The sequence below is a fragment of the Marmota monax genome, unplaced genomic scaffold (assembly GCF_021218885.2).
Source record: "Marmota monax isolate L192 unplaced genomic scaffold, Marmota_monax_Labrador192_F-V1.1 WCK01_AAM20220418_F8-fsc00065, whole genome shotgun sequence".
Lineage (NCBI taxonomy): Eukaryota > Metazoa > Chordata > Mammalia > Rodentia > Sciuridae > Marmota > Marmota monax.
Window position 1 is genome coordinate 7,741,507 of NW_026694038.1, and position 24,768 is coordinate 7,766,274.

The following is a 24,768-nucleotide window of genomic DNA, read 5'->3' on the forward strand; positions in this document are numbered from 1 at the left end:
GGGAACTCAATAATTATATAGTTTGTGATGACTATAGTAAAATAAATTATATATAAATTTTTTAAAAATCTAAACTGTGGGACATGCGAAAAGAGTTGAAAAGCATTTGTTTTTGATGGGTGCCTACTGTGTGCAAAACACTGCTATAAAGGCAGTTGTTGAGTGGTGAGAATATTGACAGTGGAAATGAAACCATGTGAGGGCCAAGTTATCCAGGCTTATGCCCAGTAATGGTTGCACTTGGCCAAAAGTTCCACTGAGCTACACTAGAGTCAACACATGCCTTATCCCAAGCGGAGGATAGGCCTTCCTGAGCTAGAACCCTCACTGCCAGATGATTTCAACCACATTCATTTAATCAAAAAGTATACTCATTTTATGACCTGTACTATTTATTGTAAATATTTATATAGCACTTTGCAGGTGATATCATCTTAAGAGGATCAGGGGTAAGAAACTTAGGGACCCTTAGTAGAGTTAAACAAGTGCAATTTACTGCTACCACTTCATCTCCTTCCTGGTTTCATCTCCCTGCTATTATACCCCCAGTAATCCTACAGATGTGGCTCAGTGCCCCTGGGTTCAATTCCTAGTACCAAAAAAAAAAAAAAAAAAAAGAAAGAAAGAAAAGAAAAAGAAAAAAAAGCACATTTTCTGAAATAAGAGAAAATACAGGAAGTGAAAGATTATTTCAATAAAGAGATCAATATTTTTTAAAAGAATGAAACAGATAACCTGGAAAAAATTAATAAATTGAATTAGAAGTTCAATGGAAAGTATCATTGAGAGATTATGCAGAAGACCGATTTTTCAGGCCTTGAAGACAAGGTATATAATCTTGAAAATTTAGTCAGCAAAAACAACAATAAGAAACCATGATCAGGGCTGGGGATGTGGCTCAAGCGGTAGCGCGCTCGCCTGGCGTGCGTGCGGCTCGGGTTCGATCCTCAGCACCACGTACAAACAAAGATGTTGTGTCCACCGAAAACTAAAAAATAAATATTAAAATTCTCTCTCCTCTCTCTCTCTCTCTCTCTCTCTCTCTCTCTCTCTCTCTCTCTCTCTTTCTTTAAAAAAAAAAAGAAAGAAACCATGATCAGAATGTTCAGGAAATATGAGACAACATGAAGAGACCAAATCTACATATTATTGATATAAAGAAAAGAAATGAGATATAAACTAATGGCATGCATAACCTGTTCAGTGATATAATATCAGAAAATTTTCAAAACCTTGGGAATGACATACAGGATACATTCAGAACCCTAAACAGACTAGATCAAAAAGATCCTTTCTGAGACATATTATAATTAAAATGTCTAACATACAGAACAAGGATAGAATTTTAAAAGCTGCAAGAAAAAAAAATGGCAGGTCACATTTAGAGGTAAATTAAGCAAATCACCATTGATCTCTTAGCCCAGATAAAATCCAGAAGGCCTTGAAATAATGTATATCAAGTTCTGAAAGATAATAATTGTCAACCAAGATTAGTTTATCCAGCAAAGCTATGCTTGAGAACTGAAGACCAAATAAAAACTTCCAAGATAAGCATAAACTAAGATTCCATGATGACTAAACCGGCATTATAGGAAATTCTTAGAAAAATACTTCATGCAGAAGAAAGGCAAAACAAACTTAAAAGAGAGAAAATAAATCCCACTAGAAGAATAATTTTAAAAAGGAGAGTCAAGAAAAAATAAAACATTAGAAAAAATCAAAATGGGGCCAGGCGCATTGGTGTACACCTGTAATTCCAGTGGCTCAGGAAGATGAGATAAGAGTATTGCAAGTTCAAAGCCAGCCTCAGCAATTTAACAAGGCACTAAGCAACTCAGTGAGACCCTATCTCTAATAAAATAAAATAAAAGGGCTGGGGATGTGGTTCCATGGTTGAGTGCCCCTGTGTTCAATCCCTAGTACCCCACCCCCCAAAAAAAGATCAAAATGACAGGAAATAATCCTCTCTATAGTAACATGAAGTGTAAATGGCCCTGACTTTCCAATTAAAAGGCAGAGTGGATTAGAAAACAGGAATCAATGATATGTTGTTTACAAGAAACACAGTTTCTAAGCAAATACATACATAATCTGAAGATGAAAAGTTGATATACCATGCAAAAGGAGACCAAATGCAAGCAGGGGTAGCCACTCTCATATTTGAAAAGCAAACTTCAAGCCAAAAGTAATCAGAAGAGCCAAAGAAGATTACTTTATACTGGTAAAAGAGTCTATCCCACAAAAAGATACAATGATTATAAATATTTATGCCCCTAATGTTGGCACAGTTACATACATAAAACAAACACTACACACCATAAAGTCCTAGATAGACTCCAATACAATAACTGGGTGATTTCAACACACCTGTCTCACCAATAGATAGGTCATCCAGAACGAAACTTAGTAAAGGATCTTTAGACCTTAAAAAAAAAAAATACTATCAATCAAACGTACCTATCAGACAATTTCAACCATCAACAACTGAAGTTACTTTCTTCTCAATTGCACATGGAAACTTCTCCAAAATAGACCATGTTTTGGACACCAAGCAAGTCTTAACAAAAAGGAGAGAGAGAGAGAGAGAGAGAGAGAGAGAGAGAGAGAGAATTCCTTGCATCTTATCAGAAGTTAATGAAGTAAAATTAGAAATAAATAATGAAATAAAAAATAGAAACCTTGTTTATACATGGAGATTGAATAATATACTTTGGAATGAGAAATGGTTCAGAGAAGAAATCAGGATAGAAGTTTTAAAATTTTTAGAAACAAACAAGAATAGATTCAATATATCAAAAGCTCTGAAGGCAGTTCCAAGCAGAAAGCTTATAGCACTAAATGCCTACATTTATAAAAGAAAAAAAAAAAAAAACAGAGAGTTCAGAGAGTTCCCTACTATCTAAGGTTACATCTAAAGGTCCTAGAAAAGCAAGAACAAATTAATTTCCAAACCAGTGGAAAACAGGAAATAATTAAGATTAAAGCTGAAATTAATGAAATTGAGAATTTAAAAAATTACAAAGTGTTTTGTCAGCTTTTGCATCACTGTGACCAAAATACCCAACAAGAACAACTTACAGGAGGAAAAGTCTACTTGGGGATCCTGATTTCAGAGGTGTCAGCCTGATTCCATTGCTCTAGGGCCAATGTAAGGCAGCACATTATGGGGAAAGAGCCCAGCAGAAGAAAGTCATTCAGTTCATGGTGGGGTCAGGAAGCAGAAAGGGAAAGGGACCACAGGCAAAATGCATCTTTCCAGGGCAGACTCCCAGTGACCCACCTCCTCCAGCCATGCCCAACCCACCTCTAGTCAATACCCAGTCAGTCCATTTATACTAGGGCAGACTGATTAGGCTTCAGCTCTAATAATCTAACTGTTTCACCTCTGAATATCACTTGCATTAATGGGAGTTTTGGCGAGATACCTCATATCCAAACCATAATACAAAGAATCAATCAAACAATGAGCTGGTTCAAGATAAAATAGATTGATAAGCCTTTAGAAAAACTAACCAAAAAAGAGAAAAGACCCAAATCAACAAAAGTAGAGATGAAAAAGGATAAATCAACCACGGACATTACTGAAATTCAGAGGACAATTAGGAACTATTTTGAAAACTTATATGCCAATAGAATAAAAAATATAGAAGATAATTGACAAATTCCTGGACACATATGATTTACCCAAATTGAAACAAGAGGCTATAGAAACCTAAACATATCAATACCAATCAATGAGATTAAATCACTAATAAAAAGCCTCCCAACAAAGAGCCTGGGATCAGATGCTTTCACAGCTGAGTTACACCAGACCTTTAAAAAAGAACTAAAGCTAATCTTCCTCAAATGATTCCATGAGATAGAAAGGGGATGAACCATCCCAAATTCATTCTATGAAGCCAGTATCACCCTGATACTAAAATCAGATAAAAACATGTCAAGGAAAGAAAACTATAGACCAATATTCCTGATGAACATACACAGAAAGTTTCTTAATAAAATGTTAGCAATCTGCATTTCAAAACATATTAAGAAGACGGTATATCAGGACTGAGTTGGTTTCATTCCAGGAATTCAATTTTGGTTCAACATATGCAAATCAATAAATATAATTCATCACATAAATAGAATCAAGGGGGAAAATCACATGATCATCTCAATAGATGCAAAAAAATCCTTTGACAAATTCCAGCACCTAGTCATGTTAAAACTAGGCAAAGAGGGAACTTCCTTCAACATTGTAAAGGCTATCTACAACAAACCCAAGGCCAACATCATACTGAATGGAGAAAAGCTGGAAGTATTTCCTATAAAATCTTGAACAGAACAGGATGTCACTGTTCCCACTCCTATTTAATATATTTCTTGAAACTCTATCTAAAACAATCAGGCAAGAAAAGGAAATTAAAGGGATACAAATAGAAAAAGAAGAAGTCAAATTATCTCTGTTTGCTGATGACATGATTCTGTACTTAGAAGATCCAAAGTACTCCACCAAAAAGATTTTTGGAACTAATAAACAGATTCAGCAAAGTAGCAGATTATAACATTAACATATAAAAATCTGTAACTTTCCTACACTCCAAAAATGAATCAGCTGAGAAAGAAAGCAGGAAAACAATTCCATTCACAGTAGCCTCAAAAATAATAAAATATTTAGGAATAAATCTAACCAAGGAAGTAAAAGACCTCTACAGAGAAAATCAATAGAACATGAAAAAAGAAATTAAAGATAGCCTTAGAAGATGGCAAAATCTACTATGATTTTGGATGAGCAGAGTTAATTCTGTCAAAATGGCCATAGAAAATTTCTTAATAAAATATTAGCAATCTGCATTTTAAAACATATTAAAAGTATCAAAGCGATTATACAGATTCAATGCAAGCCCCATCAAAATACCAATGACACTCTTTGCAGAATATTTTTTTAAATCCTAAAATTCATAGGGAAGAATAAAACAACCAGCATAGTTTAAGCAATAGTGAGCAATAAGATACTGGAGGCTTCACAATAATTGATCTCAAATTATACTACAAAGTAATAGTAGCAAAAACAGCATGGTATTGGCACAAAAACAGACATGAAGACCAACATAATGGAATAGAACATGCAGGGAAAAAAATCCACATAGATACAATCATCTAATCCTTTACAAACATACAAAAAAACATATGTTGGAGAAAGAAAGCATTTTTAACAAATGGTAATGGGAAAATGGTATATCCATATGTAGAAAAATCAAGCTAGGTCCCTAGCTCCCACCCTGCACAAAAATAATCTCACAGTGGACCAAAGACTTAGGATATTAGACCAGAAATGTCACAACTGCTTGAAGAAAACATAGGCTCAACACTCCCACATATTAGTGTAGGCACAAACTTCCTGAATAAGACTCCTAAAGCTCAAGAAAAAATGTCAGTAATTAATAGGTGGAATGCCTTCATTTTAAAAAGTTTATGCACAGCAAAGGAAACAAGAGTATGAAAAGAGAGCCTACACAATTGGAGAAAAACTTTGCCAATACTCTTCCAACAGGAGATCAATATCCAGAATATACAAAGAACTCAAAAATATTAACACCAAAATAAATAAATATATAAAATAACTCATTCAATATATGGGCAAATGAAATAAACAGACATTTCTCAAAAGAAGAAATGTAAAAAATCAACAAATACATGAAAAAAATGTACAACATCCTTAACAATAAGGGAAATGCAAATCAAAACTACATTGATATTCCATCTCATTCAAGTCAGAATGGCAAGAACTTAAATAAAACTTTGAATTAATTTCTCTGTCAGCTTTGAAAGGTAATGCTTCTCAAGAAAAATTTGATTTGGAGGATTGCATTATTTCAAAATTTGGCATAAAGTTTGACTTTTTTTTTTTTGGTATTGGACATTGAATCTGTCTGAGGTTGGGATAATATTGGTGAAGCAGTCCCTTGCCACCTAGATTGACACTAAGTTGAATCAAGCCTGAATCCTACAGCCATAAGAACCTGCATAATCTCAGGGTTCTACTGGGGCCCACATTACAGCTAGCAGTTATGCAGGCAAAGCATAAATTTGTCTCACTGGAGCATAGGTCTCTGCCTGTTGCCAGGCCATTTCTAGAGCACCTGGTCTGGCAACAGCTATGCTGTCTAAGGTTGGGAACAGGTATTAGAGTCCCTTGGCTACCAAGGCTGTTGCTAAACTGTAAGAAACCTGATCTCATAGCTGCAGGGCCTGCACTCTCTGTGGAGGAGGGTGGATGTGCTCCTGGCCAGCTCCAGCTTTGAAATGATACAGATAAAAACTGAAGTCTGCCCTGTTGGCACTCTAGCCTCTGCCTGATGCAGGGGCTGTTCTGTGACCTCTTGCCTGAGTATGTGGCCTTCAGTTTCTATTGGGCACCGAGCTCCTCCAAGAAAAAGCCCTATGCTACCTTTTATGTGTTACTCCCTAAGCATAGAATCTTGTTCCCTAATCTGCTGCTCTTGGAGGAAGCCTAGTAGAAGGAGCCAACATCCTGGCCTAAGACAGTTCAGTGTCTCAGCTGGTCACACTCTGCTGTTGTTGACCTGGCCAGAGGAGCCCTGAGGCTTGGCCCATTACTGGGTTTTACGTGGCAGGCCTGGTACTGGGTTTCAAATCTAAAGCCTGGACTTAATTCTGTCTACTTCTCCCAAGCAGAAGGCAGCTTTTTCCACACTGGGTTGTTTACAGTTAGGGGAAGGAATGATGTGGGCAACTCTTTTCTCTTTCTGCTTTCTTCAGTACATCCTTTTGTTCTGTTAAACTAAAATCAGGCACTGTAGTCTCTTACCTGATTTCCTTAGCTCCTGTGAAGGTCATTTGGTGTGTGAGTAGTTTGTAACTTGGGGTATCTGTGGGGAGATGATCAGCTGAGCATCCTACTCAGCAACCTTCTTTCTCTGCCCTTGACACTATGTTTATATTTTCTAAAACTGCCATTTCTGTCAAAGATGCAACTGAAACATTTATTGGTAAATGTATGTTTATATGTATGTGTGTGTGTGTATATATATAAAATTTTTGGAACATATTTTCTAATACTCCACACAAAGAGTGGAAAGAGGACTAAATTAACAAGATTGGCAAATTGTTGACCATTGCTCAAGCTGGATAATGAGTGATGAATATGGTATTCTACTTTTGCATTATGTTTCAATTTTTCCATAATAAAAAGATTTTTTAAAACATTATATATGCTGTTTCTTATAATTAGACTATCCATCTGGAGACTTAATTTCCTAAGAAATGAGAATTAAGTCTGTGAAGTTAGCTTCTTCCTTACAATGGTTGATTCTTTCATCTTGGAACACACAGTCTTCCTCTCTCCTGTGATGAAATTTCAACTTTATTTGGTAACTATTTGGCTCGCTCACAGTTTCCTATATTCACTCTTTTCTAAGTAAAAATAATTATTTATGCTTTATAAATAAGCATATGTAGGCAGCCCTTACTGAGAAGGCCTATAGGGTATGAGACTATGAAACCCAGCAAAGAAATATTAAACAATGTGAAAAATTACAATTTTTTATGATCTTCAGGTTTTTGGTTAAAAATGTTAAAAATCCTTTTACTGCAGTTATAACTGCATAGGAAATGATGTGAATGCAAATTATTTTTAAGTGAAGCTAATATTTAGTAGCTATAATTTAAAATATCAAAAACACCGAGGATTACAGTGTTTTAACTTCTTTGTAACAAAAAGAAAAAAAAAGCACTTCATTTTTCTCTGAAAGTGAAGGAGAAATGAATGAATCTAAAACCAGCCTAGGTTGAGCCCTCAAAATAAGCAATCATAGAGTAGCTGGAGATTCACATTTTCATATCCAACCTTAATGAATACTTTCTTCATCACTGTTACAGAGTAATATCTGATTTCTATTTATTTCCACTTATTGTATGAAGTAAGCATCTTTTCTATGCCTTGGAAAATTGTCATACTTCTTTCAAAGTTTGGATCAGCTTCCATCATTTTTATTCTTTGTGCTTTCAACATCATGAAATATCTGAGAATTTCTTTTCTAAAACAACTTTAAGTTTGAAGCATATATGAATTCTGTGCAATTATTTAAAGACTAACTATAGGCTTCCATAGACACTGGAGACAGCATGATTTTTAGATCTTATAAAATCACTGTCAATACTACTCTAGATCAAAGAGATAGTAGTTTTCAAAGATTATAGCAATTTTAAGAAATTAAGTCTTCAGGCTTCCCACACACACACCCTCAAGCAAAATTATATTGAAAGCAAAACTATCTTAGAGTGAAGAGGTAGGGTTGGAAGACTCAATTCTGTCCCCTGGGCTTCCCCTTCACCTCTTCAGATGACCCCCCCAAATATCTCCAAGAACATAGTTTGCAGGTATCTGTACTCTTTAGTAGATCAAAACTCTATGGTTGATAAAGAACAGTTATCTACACATCATGATGCAGATCAACTAAGATCAGGCATTTGGGTTCTACATAGTATACTCGCCCCTCCAGTTCATCCCAGAGTTGGCAGAAATTGTCTGATCTCTCTGATTCTTTATTATAGACCACTGATGAGGAACCAATGGTACTTTCCAATGATCCCTGTAAATGGATACTCTAAATTGTTCCTGGCTCTCAGCACCCACTTTGAATGTGGCTTTGATTCCAACTTTCAATGACCAACTTCACCAGCAACTCTCAAGCCCTGACCAGGAACGGCCAATACCTCTGGAATTAAAAGGTATTGCATACTGTACACACATAGAATTTGTAGGGTTATTTCTCACCCCACATGCTTTTTGCTATTTTAGCTCCTCTTATGTACACAACCTTTATTCTTCACGTCTCTATCTCCTGAATTACTTCATTGCCCACTTACAGAATCAAAAATAGCTGCTTGAGAGGGTTGTTCCTTTAAGGAGAAGTAAGGTCTGGCTTTTGAGTTAGACCACATTTAATGTTTTGCCCATGTCTCTTTGAGTAGAATTCCTTTATTCTCATCTGCCAGGGCAGCCAGAGACAATGAACGGGAATGTGACACAGAAGAAAGCAGATTAGAAACAAAGGAAGACATCCTCTTTTATAGCCTTCCATAATGCTTCTTCTGTGTATGAGAGGTGAGAGAGAGAGAAAGGGGAAAAGCAGGCATTCAAAAACAGGAACAAGCAAGTGCTCTTGGAAATTTGAGGCAGTTACTGAGTATTGGCTCTGTGTGTGTGTGTGTGAGTGTGTGTGTGTGTGTGTAATTCTTTCACTTCTGAAGGTGTCCCTAGTTCCAAAAACAGTTTGAACTCCCATAAAATCTAAAATCTACTTGAGTTTTTCCATCAGAATTCAAGATTTATATTTTAAAATGCTTGGTTAATAATAATTACCAGCTGATCATCCAGTCCAAAAAGTTGTTCCAGGCAAGTTTCAGATAATATTCGAACATTTTGTTTCATCAATGGATCAATGCACATATCCCTTTAATAAAATCAAAAAACAAGGTCAAAATTAATTTCATTTCATAGTTCTGTTAGGGAAAAGACAGATGAGGATGGTGGGAACATGAGGTTAAGAGAATAATTCTATAGTATGGGCCCACTGTGCTGACTCCAAAATACTTTCTTTCCCAAGAAGGAATTTACCTGCAGCCCTGCCTGGTATAAGTGGACAGGATATATCACCTGCCTCATCAAACTACCTGTTAACTGCAGGAGAAATGCAGGCCCAAGGTAATGTTGATGGGAGGAACCCAGGAGACTTTTGTGACCATATCCTGAAACTCTGGGAGATAGTTCTTCCTAACCATAAAATCTGTAAGAACGTATAGTTAAGAATTCAATTAGAACCAGTCAGCATAGACCAAGAAGACCTAGAGTTGCCATGACAGTGGATACCTGAAAATCTGATGTCATCTTGCTGTCAGTCAAAAGTCAAGAGGTGGACCTGTGTGGGGCTTCCTGAAAACTTCTCTGGGATCCCCAATAAAACTGGAGTGCATGAGAGGCCCATTGTCCCTCTCCTCTGAGAGGACCTACTTACTCCCTTGAGAGTATCTTCTTTCCCTTTTTTGTATCCCTTCAATAAACTCATTCCTATTACTCGGAGTGACACATCTAAAATCCTCTGACTTGATCACAAGAATCATGACCTAAAAGGGGGTTCTTCACACTGCTTCAGTGTCTTAGAAGGCCCCAGCTCTGTAATAATTTCATAATTAAATCAGTTTTTCTTGTGGGTGGAGAGGAAGGGAAGAGAAAGAAGAGACATTTTCCCTTGAGAGAAACAGACCGGAATTACCTGAAAGTCTTCATACTACCTCCCCAAGATTTTGTTTAGATCCCCCAAGGAGAGTGTACCTGCCTTTCCTTATCCTTATCCTTGAAAAAATCTGCCCTATGATCATGTTTATGAGAATATGCTATATTTCTCAAGTTGAGAACCAGTGAACATATTATTCACAGTAAGTATATGGGACCTAACAGCCTATAGAGGCATTTGTTAATAACCGAGATTAGAAGCATTCGTTGGCAAGACCTTATTTTGATACTATACAATGTGTGTTTTGCCCTCAAAATAAAATATTTCCCAATCATAAATCAAAACAATATTTACCAATGAAGACTTTCAAGACCATTTTCAATGATAGCCATGATCATTCTCTCTAAATATCTCAGTGGATCCTCAGGACATGTAACAAGTAGACCACATAACAGTGCCTGTAGAAAAGGAAACGGAATCAATGTTTCTGAATTTACATGTGCTGACTCAGCAACAGATGGACTTTCTGCAAACAATTAAAAAGTCCAATTAATGCAACAGTTTTTAAAAGTAATCCAACAGTCTTTAAAAAAACATGCTTTTTCAATAATAAATATTGGAAAGGAGATTCAGAAAAAGGAGCACTTTTACATTGTTGGTGGGACTATAAATCAGCACCACCACTATGAAAATCAGTATTGAGGTTCCTCAAAAGACTAGGAATGGAATCACCATATGACCCAGTTATACCAATCCTGGTATTTATCCTAAAGAATTAAAGTTAATATACTATAGTGACACATGCATACCCACATTTATAGCAGCACAATTTACAATGGCCAAACTACGGAACCAGCCTAGGTGTCTTTCAATGGATAAATGGATAAATAAAAATGGGCTAGCTGAGCACAGTGGCACATGCCTGTAATCCCAATGCTCCTGAGGCTGAGGTCAGGAGGATTGCAAGTTCAAAGCTAGCCTCAGCAATTTAGCAAGGCCCTAAGCAAGATCCTGTATCAAAATAAAATATAAAAAGGGCTGGGGAAGTGTCTCAGTGGTTAAGTACCCCTGGGTTCATTCCCCGGTATCAAAAAAGAAAAAAAAGAAAGTCAAAGGCTGTATGTTTTCTCTCAGATGTGAAAGCTAGATGGGAAAAAGGGAAAGAAAGTTGGAAGTTAGGGGGATCTCATGAAAATTGAAGAGAGACTGTTATGGAAATTGCACACAGAAAGAGACAAGCACCACTCCTAGGGTTGAAGAACTCAGGTTTATTTACACAAAAGCCTTCTTTGGCTTTTCTCCCAACTAGCTAGTGATCTGAGGTTCTGAGCACCAAGGTTACATGGGGCTTTTATAGGAAATTTGACCTTATTTTTTTAACCATTACAACACTGGTAGGTTTGAATTCTTGGCCTACATGACCAAAGACCATGCACAGGAAATTTACCATAAGTACTTCACAGGTATAGAACAAAGATAGTAGAGAACGCTTGTGAGTATGGCCTTCACCACAGGTAGCAGTCACTCAAGATAACTTAAGTTTACCTCCCTAAGAGCTATATTTTTAAGAACTAAGCCTATGAGGTTATAGTTTAGACAGCAGTTCATTGGCCTAGCAATTAAATGATGTAGCTACATTCTTACAATTTAGAAAGTTACAAAGTATAAGGCATCTGTTGAATCTCTGGCCTTCAAAGCCTGGCAAAGGGGTGTTTACATTTGAAGAGTGGGTAGTCAGACTCCCAGAGAACAGCTATTTACAATCCAATAGGTAGGGAACCCATGGTTAATTAGGTTCCCTGTAGAAATGCTGACAGGGGAGGAAAATTAACTATTTTCCCAGGCATTGGTTCTTTATCATAATGTTCTTATAATTTCATTTTAAAATTACATCTGGTTTCTCCATCATGAGACCAGTAGAGTAAAGGAAAGGGACCAGGGGTGGGAGGAGGGAAGGGAAAGGAGAAATACTGATGAATGACAATGACAAAGTTAAATTGTTATACTGTATGCATGTACAGACATGTAGCGATGAATCCCACCATTATGTATAATGTACCAGTAAAAATATGGAATGAATGAATAAACAAACAAACAAACAAACATGATTTTTCATAACCCCTCTGTATTTATCCAGGGTTGATATTTTGCTAAAGACAAATCAAAATGCAACATACCCTGCCTCTTTCTAAAAATCCACCAGAAAATGGTCAATAGAGAGTCTGTACACTATTGCATAAGGAGGTAAGTTCTTTATTCCAATAGCAGACAGTATTTAAATATGAGGAAACCATGTTTTTAAAGTCAAAAATTTCTTCAGACCCAACCCACCATAAAAGTGATTAAGAAAAATCTACATGAAAGTCTACTGTGAAAAACTTTTGAAAACCACTTGTATTTGATCATTCACAACATCCACAGAGTATATACTTTGGAAAAATTTTAGCATAGGTGGGGGAAAAAATGACTCACCAAATCTAAGATAATGTTTAAAGAACATGTATGAAACCTCAGAAAGCTAAATTGTCTCATTTTCCTCTATGAGGTCTCATAAAAGAAGCTTCTTGTTAAAAGTATTAATGAGGCATGCAGAATTACTGTGGATTTCTCGATTTGAGACAAAGAAGGAGGTTTACTGCACACAGCCCACAGAAACCACCTGGAAATCTCCTTGGGCATTTATCTTTTCCTTCTTGGCTCTCTGTCTCCAGTGGGATCTAGCCTGTGTTTGTTGGGGGTGGAAGACATTCCTTGGCTTTTCTCCCAACTAGGATCTACTCCTTCTGGCTTTTTTTTTTTCTTTTATTTCAGGAATAAATGATCCCATCCTTTTAAACTATTCAAAGCTCAAAGGGCCAAGCAGACCTAAACCAGGGAGCATATCAGTTCTCAGAGATAAGAAGCAGGTAGGGAGGGAAGCAAAGGGAAGGGAAGGAGGAAGAAAGGAAAGGGAGGAAGTAATTTCTCCTGCATAATACAGTCTTTCCCTTTGCAATAGCTTTGTGTGCTCCTCTTCGGGTGCAGCCTGCAGGCTGGGAATCTCCTTAAGTCAATAGCTAAATGTCTTAGACATTGGATCCCTCTCCTTCTCCAGCTCTGCCTCCTGACCTAGTCCCACCCCAGCTGCTCACAGTTAACATTCAGCCCTCTGCAGACTGATTTCCTTTTCCCACAATCCAAGAGATTATGGTTACACAGGAAATCAGTGGTTCTTACCACAAGGGCAAGCTGGGTTTGTAAGGGTGTCTACCTAAGTAACAGCAAACGTGGGTCCTACATGGGACCTAATAGAAGGACTGAACTCTTCTAACAGCTTCCTAAATAGCCCTAATGAAAAGCCCATCAGCTCTGCAGCACTTGAGTGCCTGGGTCTCCAGTGCATTGAGTTTCTGCACCTTGCACTCCATGTCCCCCCCCCCTCCATCTTATTCTGATGCCCTAAGAACATCTACATCAGAATCACCTGAGGAGCAAGCTGTTCCCCAAGGATGGGGCCTAGAAATCTGTATTGTAATAGAATTCCTATGCACATGAAAGTGTGAGAACTAGTGCCTTAATGCAGTTTAACTTTCTGAATTTTTAAGAAAACTGAGGTCTGGTTAATGAATATTAGAAATTGCCTGTTTCTTCATATATCCAAGCTGCCCAAATCAGAAAACTACTTTCCCAAAAAGTTAACTTGCAGAAGTCAATTTGAGAAGATAAGTCTCTGAAATGTCCATGAAAGCATACTGAACTAGCAGTTGAAATATTCACTTTTTGCCTGAGAAATATCACTGCTTATCTATTTCCATTGGACAAAATATTACATCATGAGGTTTTGTTTATTAATGAATGAACAGTTCATATTAATCAATAGCTTTTTTCTGCTCCATGAAAATAAAACTCATAAAATAATCTAGTCTTTATTATAAGTAGAAGCAAGATATCCAAACGGTCTCATAAGATGAATGTGTGACTCAGAAACATTAATTAAGGTTTTACTACTGTTAGCTAGCCTTCATAGTAAAAACAATCAAGGACAAAAAAAAGACCACGACTTAACTATCACAAATGGCTTTCTCAAACTTGTAAATTTATAAAGCAATTATGCAATCTTCCACTTGCTTTTGGTTCTGCTTTCTTAATCTTGGTCCCCAGTACTTATCAAATATTCTGAAAAATATTCTAGGTATTAAGGACAAAGATGGGTTTATCCAAGACAGTTGTTGTCACTCCTTTCCACTATTTGATCTTTCAAGGAGCAAGTCAATGCATTCTGTTGGATTTAAATCCTAGGTCTGAGCCAGGCACAGTAGTACATGCCTGAAATCCCAGTAACTTGGAGGCTGAGACAGGAGGATTGTACCTTGCCAGCCTTGACATCTTAGGGAGGTCCTAAGGAACTCAGTGAGACTCTGTCTCAAATTTAAAAAAAAATAAAAAGGATGGAGGATACAGCTCAATGGTAAAGTGCGCCTGGGTTAAATCCTCAGTATTAAAAAAAAAAAAAATCAATTAATCATTCAATCCTAGGTCTGAAATGTTCTAGTATGTAACTTTTGATGATAGATTATCTCTCTGTTCTTCTGTTTTCTTTACTTAAATGGGAAGGCACATATGTTATAAGAATTAAATGTTATCACAAGAATTAAATGTATTGATATACGTAAACTGCTTTGAATACTGTTTAGAACAAAATAAGAACTCAATAGGTAACGATAGCAAGCCATTATTAATTTCAACCATTTCTTTGTTAATTAATCACCTTTATTAGAAGCCAAGACTTGGAAAAACAAAAAATAAATTTTAAAAAATTTCCTTTATAGTACTCAAAGTTCAGTGTGATGACATAGAGAAAGATTAACTGACTTTATTCCAAGTCTAATGGAAGAAGTTAGGGAAAATGCATTTAGGGGGAAATGGTTAGAGAAGAGAACTTGATAGAACAATATTTCAAATATAAACAACAATATAGTTACTATCCACTGTAACTCCGAGTAGGTACACCACAGATGTAAGACATTTAAAAGAGCAAGTCTTACTTATCTTGTTAGGTACTCAAATAAGCATGGTGAAATATGGTAAGGGCCTAAATAGTGAAATAAAAAAGCACAGTACAACTACTGGGGTCCTCAGCAGTTGGAGAAAAAATTCCAAGTTGCTAGGAGGGATGAGGACATGCAGGTGGGGAAAGAGCAAAAGCTAAGCCTGAGAGCAGAATCAATTTGCTCAATAAGGGATGAATAAAAATGAATAAAAATAAAAATAAAAATGAATCAATAAGGGATGAATGAAAGAGGCCGACAGATGGGGCCATCCTGGAAACCTATACCATGGCTTGGGACTGTGCCCCCCTCCAGACCTAGCAGGTCATTGTCTTGGCCTATTTTCTCCTGCAATAACAAAATTCCATAGATTGGGTAATTTATAAAGAAAAGAATTTCATTTGGGTTCACAGTTTTGAAGGCTGGGATATTCAGGAGCATGGTGACTTCTTGTTGCTTTATAACATGGCAAAGGCAAGAGAGGGCCAAGGAAGCTGAACTTGATTTTGTAATAATCTGCTCCTGTGAGAACTCATTCCTGTGAGATAAGCATTAATCCATTCTTGAAGTTGATGCCCCCAAGAACTAATTACCTTTTTAAAGGTCCCACACCTCTCCATACTATTGCATTGGGGAGCAAGATTCCAACACTTGAACTTTTGGTGGTCATGTTCAAACCCCAGCAGTCATTCATAATCAAATCTCAGCAAGAGCAATTACATGGCCAAAGGTCACAGATGGCCACGCATTGGAGAGCACCAGTATACTTTGCTTTCAACATCCTAGTAGGGATGACCTTGACTTTTATAGGGATATTTTTGCTTCTGGATCTCACAGATGAGCCAAAGAAGAATCAAATGATTCACAGAGCCAGGTATTAAAACTATAAACCTAAGGCTCCATCTTACTCATACCGTGTACTCACACAAAATTGTGTACATATATATCTTCCTCTGGAACTTGGAATGAGGTGAGGAGATTCACTGCATCTGAAAATATTGTGTTCATATACAAACTCAGAAATGTATTCTTTTAAACAGAACAATCAACATACAATTTTGTGCAATTTTTAAGAAATGAGAGTGTTTTAAAAAATGCAATGTCAGAATTACTGTTACAGAAACTCCTTTACTTACATAAACAGGTTTAATTTCCTAAACACTATTCAAAGTCCTTTGTACCACACACACACTTCCTTATCCCCTGAAATAAGCCAAAATGATATCTTCCAAATGATTGCCACTTCCCCATTTGGGATGAAGATGAAATTGACATGTTATTAGTTTCAGGAAAGTCTTAATTTGCATTTATGACAGTCAAAAGTTTGAAAATAAATGAGTGTCTATGTCTTGTCAACATTTGAATAGATGGTGCTAATATTTTTTCTATTTTTATAAACTCTGTAAATGAAAGTGTTATGAAGATTATTGCAAGAGACTAGTGGGCTTCAGTCATGCAGAAGGAAGCTTAGGGAGTGGAAGACACCATTTGAGGCCAGACTAGAGGGTTTTAAGGTAGACTGGACAGGTGAGGAGTGGCAGCTTCTGTGAAAGCCAGACAATGGTTCAGCTACCTGCCCAACAGGGAGGTAGTCCCAGGCAACTAATCCCTAGATAAAACATTATTGCTAGAAAGAGAATGAATCACACTTTTTGTTTGTTTTTGTGCTGTGGATTTGTTTCAGGAACTGCATTTTTAAACTAACTGTCCTCCAAAGAAGCCATAACTTTTTCACCTCAAGGTCTGATTAAATGAGTCGGTATAACAGCTCCTCCCCTTATAAATTGGCAGGGTAGTCCCTTACTACATAGTAATTCCTGATTCTTGCATCTCTGACAAATATTTACTTTTAGAAAAAGGGAGTCTCCTGTAATCCCAATGACTCAGGACGCTGAGGCAGGAGGATCGTGAGTTCAAAGCCATCCTCAGCAACTGAGTGAGACTCTGTCTCTAAATAAAATACAATATAGGGCTGGGGATGTGGCTCAGTGGTAGAGTGCCCCTGTGTTCAATCCCCAGTACCAAAAAAAAATAGAGTCTCATTATGTTGCCCAGTCTGGCCTCCTGCCTCAGCCTTCCTAGTATACCACCTCCCTAGTATATCAGCTTTTACATCTGTGACAAACATGCAGCCATTAGTTCCTTTTTAAAATTCTTGGTAATGGAGTATATATGAGTAGAAATAAATAAACTATTTTTAAAAATACAGATTGATAACTTAATCTTGAAAGAAACAAACCATAAAAACTTTTATAGTTATTAAAGAAGTGATTTTTTTTAAAAAAATCATGATTTGTAACTAAAGTCCACCCTCTGCTGGGCAGATCTAGTTTTGCAAACTTGTTTTTACTTTCCTAGGCATTAAACTGAGATCTGAGCTCAAAAATTGAAGAGCACTTTCTTCATCTCAATCTCTACCTATACTTGTTTGGGAATTATGTAAATACCATACCCACCATATCTAACTCATCTTCAGTCTCTATGGGGCAGGCATTATTTGTAAACAAGTGTGCTGATTTCTGCCTGGTAGAAAATTGTGATCTACCATCTGAAATTCTACCAATAGGGCATCATTGTGTGGGCTCCTATCTAAATTATTTCTTTGAAAATTCAAATGCCTTTGAGTGGTATCTCCAAAATAAAGGAGCAATTTAAAGTAATTCCCATAGTGGTGCAAAGAGAACTCAGCACTCTGGAGGGATATATGATTAATGTAGTGAGAATGAGGGATCAGAAGGCAATATAGGTATTCCATTTTCTTATAATTCTCTCTAGATGCAGACCCTGGATCTCTACATTAGAAATTTTTTTAAATGTGGAATTTCTAAAACATTCTTTTCCTGAAATATAAAATAATTTACAGAGTAAATTATACTTTTGTATAATTTACTTTTCCTAAATCATAAAGTAATTTACAGAGTAAATATTTTATTGCCCAAATTCCCAAGGATCATTTAGTTCATTTGTTTCAAATATTAACATTTTTAAAACCCTTGGTTCCAAGGTTAAAAAAAAAATTCTTCCTATATTTCTATGTTTATATCACCTATATAGATAATAGATCTGGATGGCAAGAAAGTCATTAAATAGTAATGGTCTATGATGGAAAAAAATAGCTTGATGCAAAGCCAAGGGCATAAACTATTAGAAAAGAGATTATTCCCTGACAGAGTCATGATGATTGACCACAGTAGTTTCAAATTCAATTTTTAAATAAGGAAAAAAACCTCTTTATAAAAAAGTTCATGTAAATCTCCATTGTATTCCACTGGTGTACATATCTTTTTTTATGCCCATACTCTAGCTCTGTAGTTTTGGCTACTCTAGCTCTGTAGTATAATTTGGGGTCCGGTGTTGTGATGCTTCCAGTATGATTCTTCTTGCTCAGGATTGTTTTGGCTATTCTGGGTCTTTTATTCTGACAAATGAATTTTAGGATTGTTTTTTCTAGTTCTGTGAAGAATTTCATTGGTATTTTGATTGCTTTGAATCCATATAATGCTTTTTGTAGTATGCCATTTTAATAATATTAATTCTGTCTATCTAAGAGTATGGGAGGTTTTTCCATCTTCTAATGTCTTCAATTTCTTTCTTCAGTGTTCTATAGTTTTCATTGGTGAAATCTTTCACTTTCTTGGTTAGATTTATTCCCAAGTATCCTTTTAGGTTATTGTTTTACTAATTTTTCTCAGCATACTCATTATTGGATTATAGGAAAACAATTGATTTATGTAAGTTGATCTTGTATCCTGCTACTTTGCTGAATTTGTTTATTAGCTCCAAAATTTGCTGAGTCATGTCATCAGCAAACAGAGATAATAGACTTCTTCTTTTCTTATTTGTATTCCTTTCATTTCCTTGCCTGATTGCTCTGGAGTTTCGTGAACCATATTGAATAGAGGTGGTAGCAGTGAACATCTTTGTCTTGTTCCTGATTTTAGAGGAAATGCTGTCAGTTTTTCTCCATTCAGTATGATGTTGTCATTGGATTTGTTGTAGATAGCCTTTACAATGTTGAGGAAGTTCCTTCTATGTCTAGTTTCTTCAGCACTTTTAACATGACTGGGTACTAGATTTTGTCAAAGGCTTTTTTTTGTATCTATTGAGATGATCATGTGATTCTTATTCTTGATTCTATTTATGTGATGAATTACATTTATAGATTTGCATATGTTGAACCAACCTTGCGTTCTTGGGATGAAACCCACATGATAATGTTGCACTATCTTCTTAATGTGTTTTTGAATGATTTTTATTAAGGATTTTTGCATCTTATATTCATCAGGGATATTGGCCTATGGTTTTCTTTCTTTGATGTGTCTTTAATAGCTTCATAGAATGAATTTGGTGGACTTCTCTATTTTGTGAAATAATTTGAAAAGGATTGGCATTAGTTCTCCTTAAAGGTCTGGTAGAACTAAGCTGAGAATTTAACAGATCCTTGGCTTTTCTTTGTTGGAAGTCTTTTCATTTCTGCTTTAATCTCATTGCTTGATATTGTTCTGTTTTTCTATATCATCATGGTTCAATTGAGTAGGTCATACATGTTTAGAAATTTGTCATTTATCTTCTGGGTTTTTCAGCTTATTGACCTGTAAGTTTTCAAAATAGTTTCTAATGATCCTCTGGATTTCAAAAATGTCTGTGGTGATATTTTTATCTATAATTTTTATTATAATTTTGTTAATTTAGATCTTTTCTTTCTTTTGGCTGGTTTGGTTAAAGGTTTATCAATCTCATTTACCTTTTAAAAGAACCAGCTCTGTTGTACTGATCCTTTGTATTGCTCTTTTATTCTCAATTTCCTTAATTTCAGCTCTGATCTTAATTACTTCCTATCTTCTACTGATTAGGGGATTAATTTGTTCTTTCTCTAGAACCTGGAGGAATAACATTATTTATTTATAATCTATTTTTTAAACATAAGTACTCAATGCTATAAACTTTCTTCTTAGAATTGCTTTCATACTGTTCCAGAGATTTTGATATGTTGTACCTCTGTTCTCATGTTTCTAAGAATTTTATTTCTCCCCTGATTTCTTCTATGATCTGCCTTCAAAAGTGTATTATTTCATCTCTAGTTGTTAAAATGCTTTGTTTTTATCTTGTTATTGATTTCTAATTTATTCCATATTGATCTGAATTGGATGCAAGGATGTATCTCTACTATTTTTCATATTTGCTAAAACTTGTTTTATGTTCTAAAATATGGACTATTTTAAGAAAGTCCCAAGTGCTGCTGAGAAGTGAATTTGGTTGTTGATAGAAAAAAAATTCTATAATTGTCTGTTAGATCCATTTGTTTGATAGTATGTAGTTCTAAAGAGTCTTTACTTAGTTTATGTCTGCATGACCTATTTATTGGTGAAAGAGGTGTGTTGAAATCACCCACTATTAAGGTAGTGTAGTCTATTTGATTCTTGAGTATAGGGTATATATGTAGATGCATCAATGTTTGGGGCATAAACATTTACAATCAGTATATCTTACTGTTGGATGATTCCCTTAACTAGTATTAAGTGACCTTAGTCTCCTCTGAATTTTTCTGCTTTAAGTCTGTTTTGTCTGATATGAGAGAGGCTACCCCATGCTTACTTCTGTTCTCCATTTGCATGGCATATCTTTTTCCATCCTTTCTACTTCAGGCTGGATGTCTTTGCCTGTAAAATGAATTTCTTAATCCATCCCACCAATCTATATTGATTAGAGAGTTAAGACCATTTATATTCAGTGTTATTCTAAAGAGATTATTTTTATTTCCTATCATTTTGATTAATTTTGAATGTTTAATTCAGCTGTGATTTTCTGTTAATTAACTATTCTTGTGGAATTCATCCCTATGCTGGCTATGATATTTATTTTCCATTTCTTTTGCATGAACTATTTCATTGAGTATGTTTTGAAGTGGTTATGGGGTTATGAATTTTTTTAGTTTATGCTTATCCTGAAAGGTTTTTATTTCATCTTCCATTCTGAAGGATAGTTTTGCTAGCAAAACTATTTTGGTTGGCACCTGTTTTCTTTCAGAGCTTGGCCTGTGTTATTTGAAGCCCTACTGGTTCTAAGTGTCTGGGCTAAGAAATCCATAGAATTCTATCTGGCTTACCTTTAAATGTGACCTGCCGTTTTTCTCTTGTGGTTTTTAAAATTCTATCCTTATTCTGTATATAGGCATTTTAATTTTACTGTGTCTTAGAGAGAATCTTTTTTTTTATCTTGGCTATTTGGAGTTCTAAATGCCTTTTCTATTTGGATTTGCATTTCATTCCTAAGATTTGGAATTTTTTATGATATTACTCATTGAAAAGGTTGTGCATTCCTTTAGTTTATATTCTGGTGCTTTCTTCTATGCCAATGATTCTTACTTTGGTCTCTTAATGTTACCCCAGACTTCTTGAATGTTTGGGCCATGTTCTCTTAATATCTTTTTTTTTTAAACTGTCAACTTATTTTCAAGATTAAACACTTTGTTCTCAAGGCCTGAGAATCTATCTTCTGTGTGTTCTAATCTATTGGTGATTCTTTCAACTAAATTTTTAATTTTTTTGAGTCTTTCATTTGAAGGACTTGGTTCTTTTCCAGAATGAATTATTCTCCCTCCCTCCCTGTCTCTTTTTGAGATCTTTTGACTTCTGTATTTTCTCTGTAAGTTCATTACTTACATCTTCTTTTAGCTCACTGAGCATTTTAACTATGAAATTTCTGAATTTTTTCTCCAATATTTCCTCCACTGGGGTTTCAATGGAATCAATTGTTGCAGTGTTGTAGGCTGTTTGGAGTGGTTCATTCCCTTGCTTTTTCATATTGCTTATATGTCTACCCATCTTCTGGGATGAATATCCTTTTCATTTTTATGCAAATAACTATTTAGTGAGCTTCCTTCTCTTAAGTGCCCTGACTGGGCAAATATTCAGGCAGCGATACTTTCACTCGATGTGTATCTTCTGCTGTTCCTAGTATCAGCATCACTTTGAGAGAAGATACTAAACCCTATTAACTGCAATCACTTGAGAGCAAAGCCATGTACTGATAACCCTTAGAAAAAAATATTCTCCACAGTTCCTCTAATCTGGGTATGTTCTGGAATAGGTTGAGAAATTAGTTATTAAAGGTAGTAAAATTACTACCCTATATAGGGGCTGAAAGGAGGAGGAGAAATTGGTCAAAGGGAAAAAAAGAAAGAGAAAAGAATAATACAAACCAAGATAAAAGGATAAGTCTTAAGTCTTAAGTCCAACTTAGTCCTGTCTGGGATTGATGTTACCAGCTCTTCCTTTCTCTATAGAAAGGAAAGGGAGACTCTTCTCTGCTGAAAGAGTATACCATGTGAAATGTCTACTTTTGTTTTTACATGATGTCCAATAAAATAAACTACTAGATATATGCAGAGGTTGTAACTGGATGAACAACCAGCTGAAGAAAACAAACATCGAAGCAGACCAGATATTCAAGATATTCAAGGTACCAGGCAATGGTTTTAAAATAAGTCATTAACACATTCATGAAAACAAGATAGACAAAATGAATGAAAAGATTCATAATTTTAATAAGTGAAAGATATTAACAAGAATCAAATGGACATTCTAGGAAAATATACTGTCTGAAATTAAGATTTCATTACAAATTCATTTCATATATTTAACAGGAGAATGGATACAGAATAAAACAATTAGGAAACTTGAAGACAGTCAATGAAAATGATCCAAAATTGAGCACACAGGAAAAATTAAACATGGGGAAAAAATAGAACAGAAGGAAAAAAAAAAGTATGTAGAAGTAAATAACAACAACAACATATTTATGACTGGATTCCCAAAAGAAGAAAAAGAGAATTGGATAAAAGCAATATTTTTAAATGAACAGTTCTAAAATTGATTTAAAATATCAATCAACAGTTTCAGTAAGCCCAGTGAACCATGCAGAATGCCTTGTGGGGTTTTTGTTTATTTTGCCATGTTGTCCAGGTTGGCCTCCAACTTTGGGTTCAAGCAATCCTCAGTGTCCCAAGTAGCTGGAACTACAGGGTGGGCACCACCATACCTAGATATTTTTTTTTAAATCAGACTCTAGTCAAGAAGTTTGCAGATATTATAAGTGGACAATTAGGTTTTACTTAGAATACACAGGTGTTCAGAAGAAGTCAACTATACAGGGAAATCTATGATGAAAGAGTGTTTATGTATTTCAAAACATGCAGATCAATTTTAGAAGAGTGTAAGTGCTGGGAAATTGTGTCAGATAAATAGATGTAAAAAGATAGAAAGCGAAATGAAATTCACCTTTATACTCTTTTAGGGGAAGTGGATAATGAATTTAATATGTCTGTGTAGAGCCCCAGAAGACAATGTTCTCTTCCACCTGCTGGTAATGGAGGAGCAGAAGTGGTGAAGGATTCCTCAGAAAAAAAAAAATCAACTTAGGCAATGGGGTACACTTGTACTTAACATTTTAATAAGTACTCCTAAGTTACCTTTCAACAAGGAAGAGGGCTGTAACAAATGGCCCTCCCAACCACACAAGAAAGTCAACTACCCTCAGTTGGGCTCTTCTCTTTCCTTCCTTAGGTATCTCTCTCCCTCATTCTCCACTGTTACTTTGCTCAAATCTCCTCCTGCACTCCTCCCCCAATCCCATCCAAACATACACCTTCTTGACAAGTATTTCACCAGCAATTTGCAGTGAAAATTAAGTCCCCAAATAACTCTTTCCTGTCCCTAAGTGTACAAAACCTTTTATTCACCCCCATACTATCCTCCTACCCATCAGTTTAAATGCGGGGGCAATCCTGATTGTGAGCGTCCTTCCCCACAGGCTCATTCTGAGACAACCCCAGAACCCCCTAGGTGATCACGGCCCACTACCTCCTTCTTAACACAATCTCCTAATTTTCCTCTGCTCTCTGGCATTTTTTTTTTTTTTTTTCATTCCTTCTCCTGTCCCTCAGGCTCTTATTCAAACCTTAAAAGTTGGGGTTTGGGGTTTCCGCCCTGGGCCCTGGGAGATGTCACCCACTATCTCCACCCCACTCCTTATCTTCAGCCATTACTACCCTTCTGCCTTTGATCAGTACTTTGGGTCCAGACCAATTCACCTAAATTTGACTTCCCCCTCTCCAATTCTGCGGCTCCTTCCCGCCACTCCTCCCAGCCCCTATTGGAGGAAGTCTTTCCTGACTCCTCCCCTTTCCACCTCCCCAAGCAGGACCCGGGTCCGCAATCCAGTGGCTGCAGTACCTCGCAGATCTGAGGAATGTAGTTTTCCTTGAAGTATTTCCTCAGCCTGGGGCTGGCAGTGCGTAGAGAGGACATGGTCAGAGGCCGGGCAGAGAGGCTACGCTCTGTCTCCCCACAGCGCCCCGCGCCTCCCAGCTGCTCAGGGAACACTGACTCGCTGCGACCATGCGTTGCCCGGCAACCACTGGGCTGGTTGCGGAGTCCCGCGCAGCCCGCGTCCCCACTAGGGGCGGGGCGGGGGGCAGTGAAAGGCGGGGCGGTGTGGGG

At 36.4% G+C, this 24,768-nt stretch overlaps 1 protein-coding gene across 4 annotated transcripts in view; it reads right to left on the reverse strand.

Moving 5' to 3' along the window:
* Fbxl13 (F-box and leucine rich repeat protein 13) overlaps nt 1-24,727 on the reverse strand; it is a 210,281-nt gene extending 185,554 nt beyond the window's left edge. Inside the window, exons 1-3 of one of the 4 annotated variants that reach the window (XM_046464167.2) lie at nt 24,502-24,727; nt 10,596-10,699; nt 9,371-9,461 (exon numbers count right to left, since the gene is read on the reverse strand). In XM_046464167.2, the coding sequence (XP_046320123.1) occupies nt 9,371-9,461; nt 10,596-10,699; nt 24,502-24,576 (270 nt within the window). In that variant the 5' untranslated portion in view covers nt 24,577-24,727. Of the gene's footprint in view, nt 1-9,370; nt 9,462-10,595; nt 10,700-22,790; nt 23,309-23,547; nt 23,664-24,501 lie in introns of those variants that run through there. The other 3 variants (XR_009228595.1, XR_009228594.1, XR_009228593.1) reach the window with 3 other exon arrangements.
* Between the last annotated feature and the right edge of the window lie 41 nt (nt 24,728-24,768).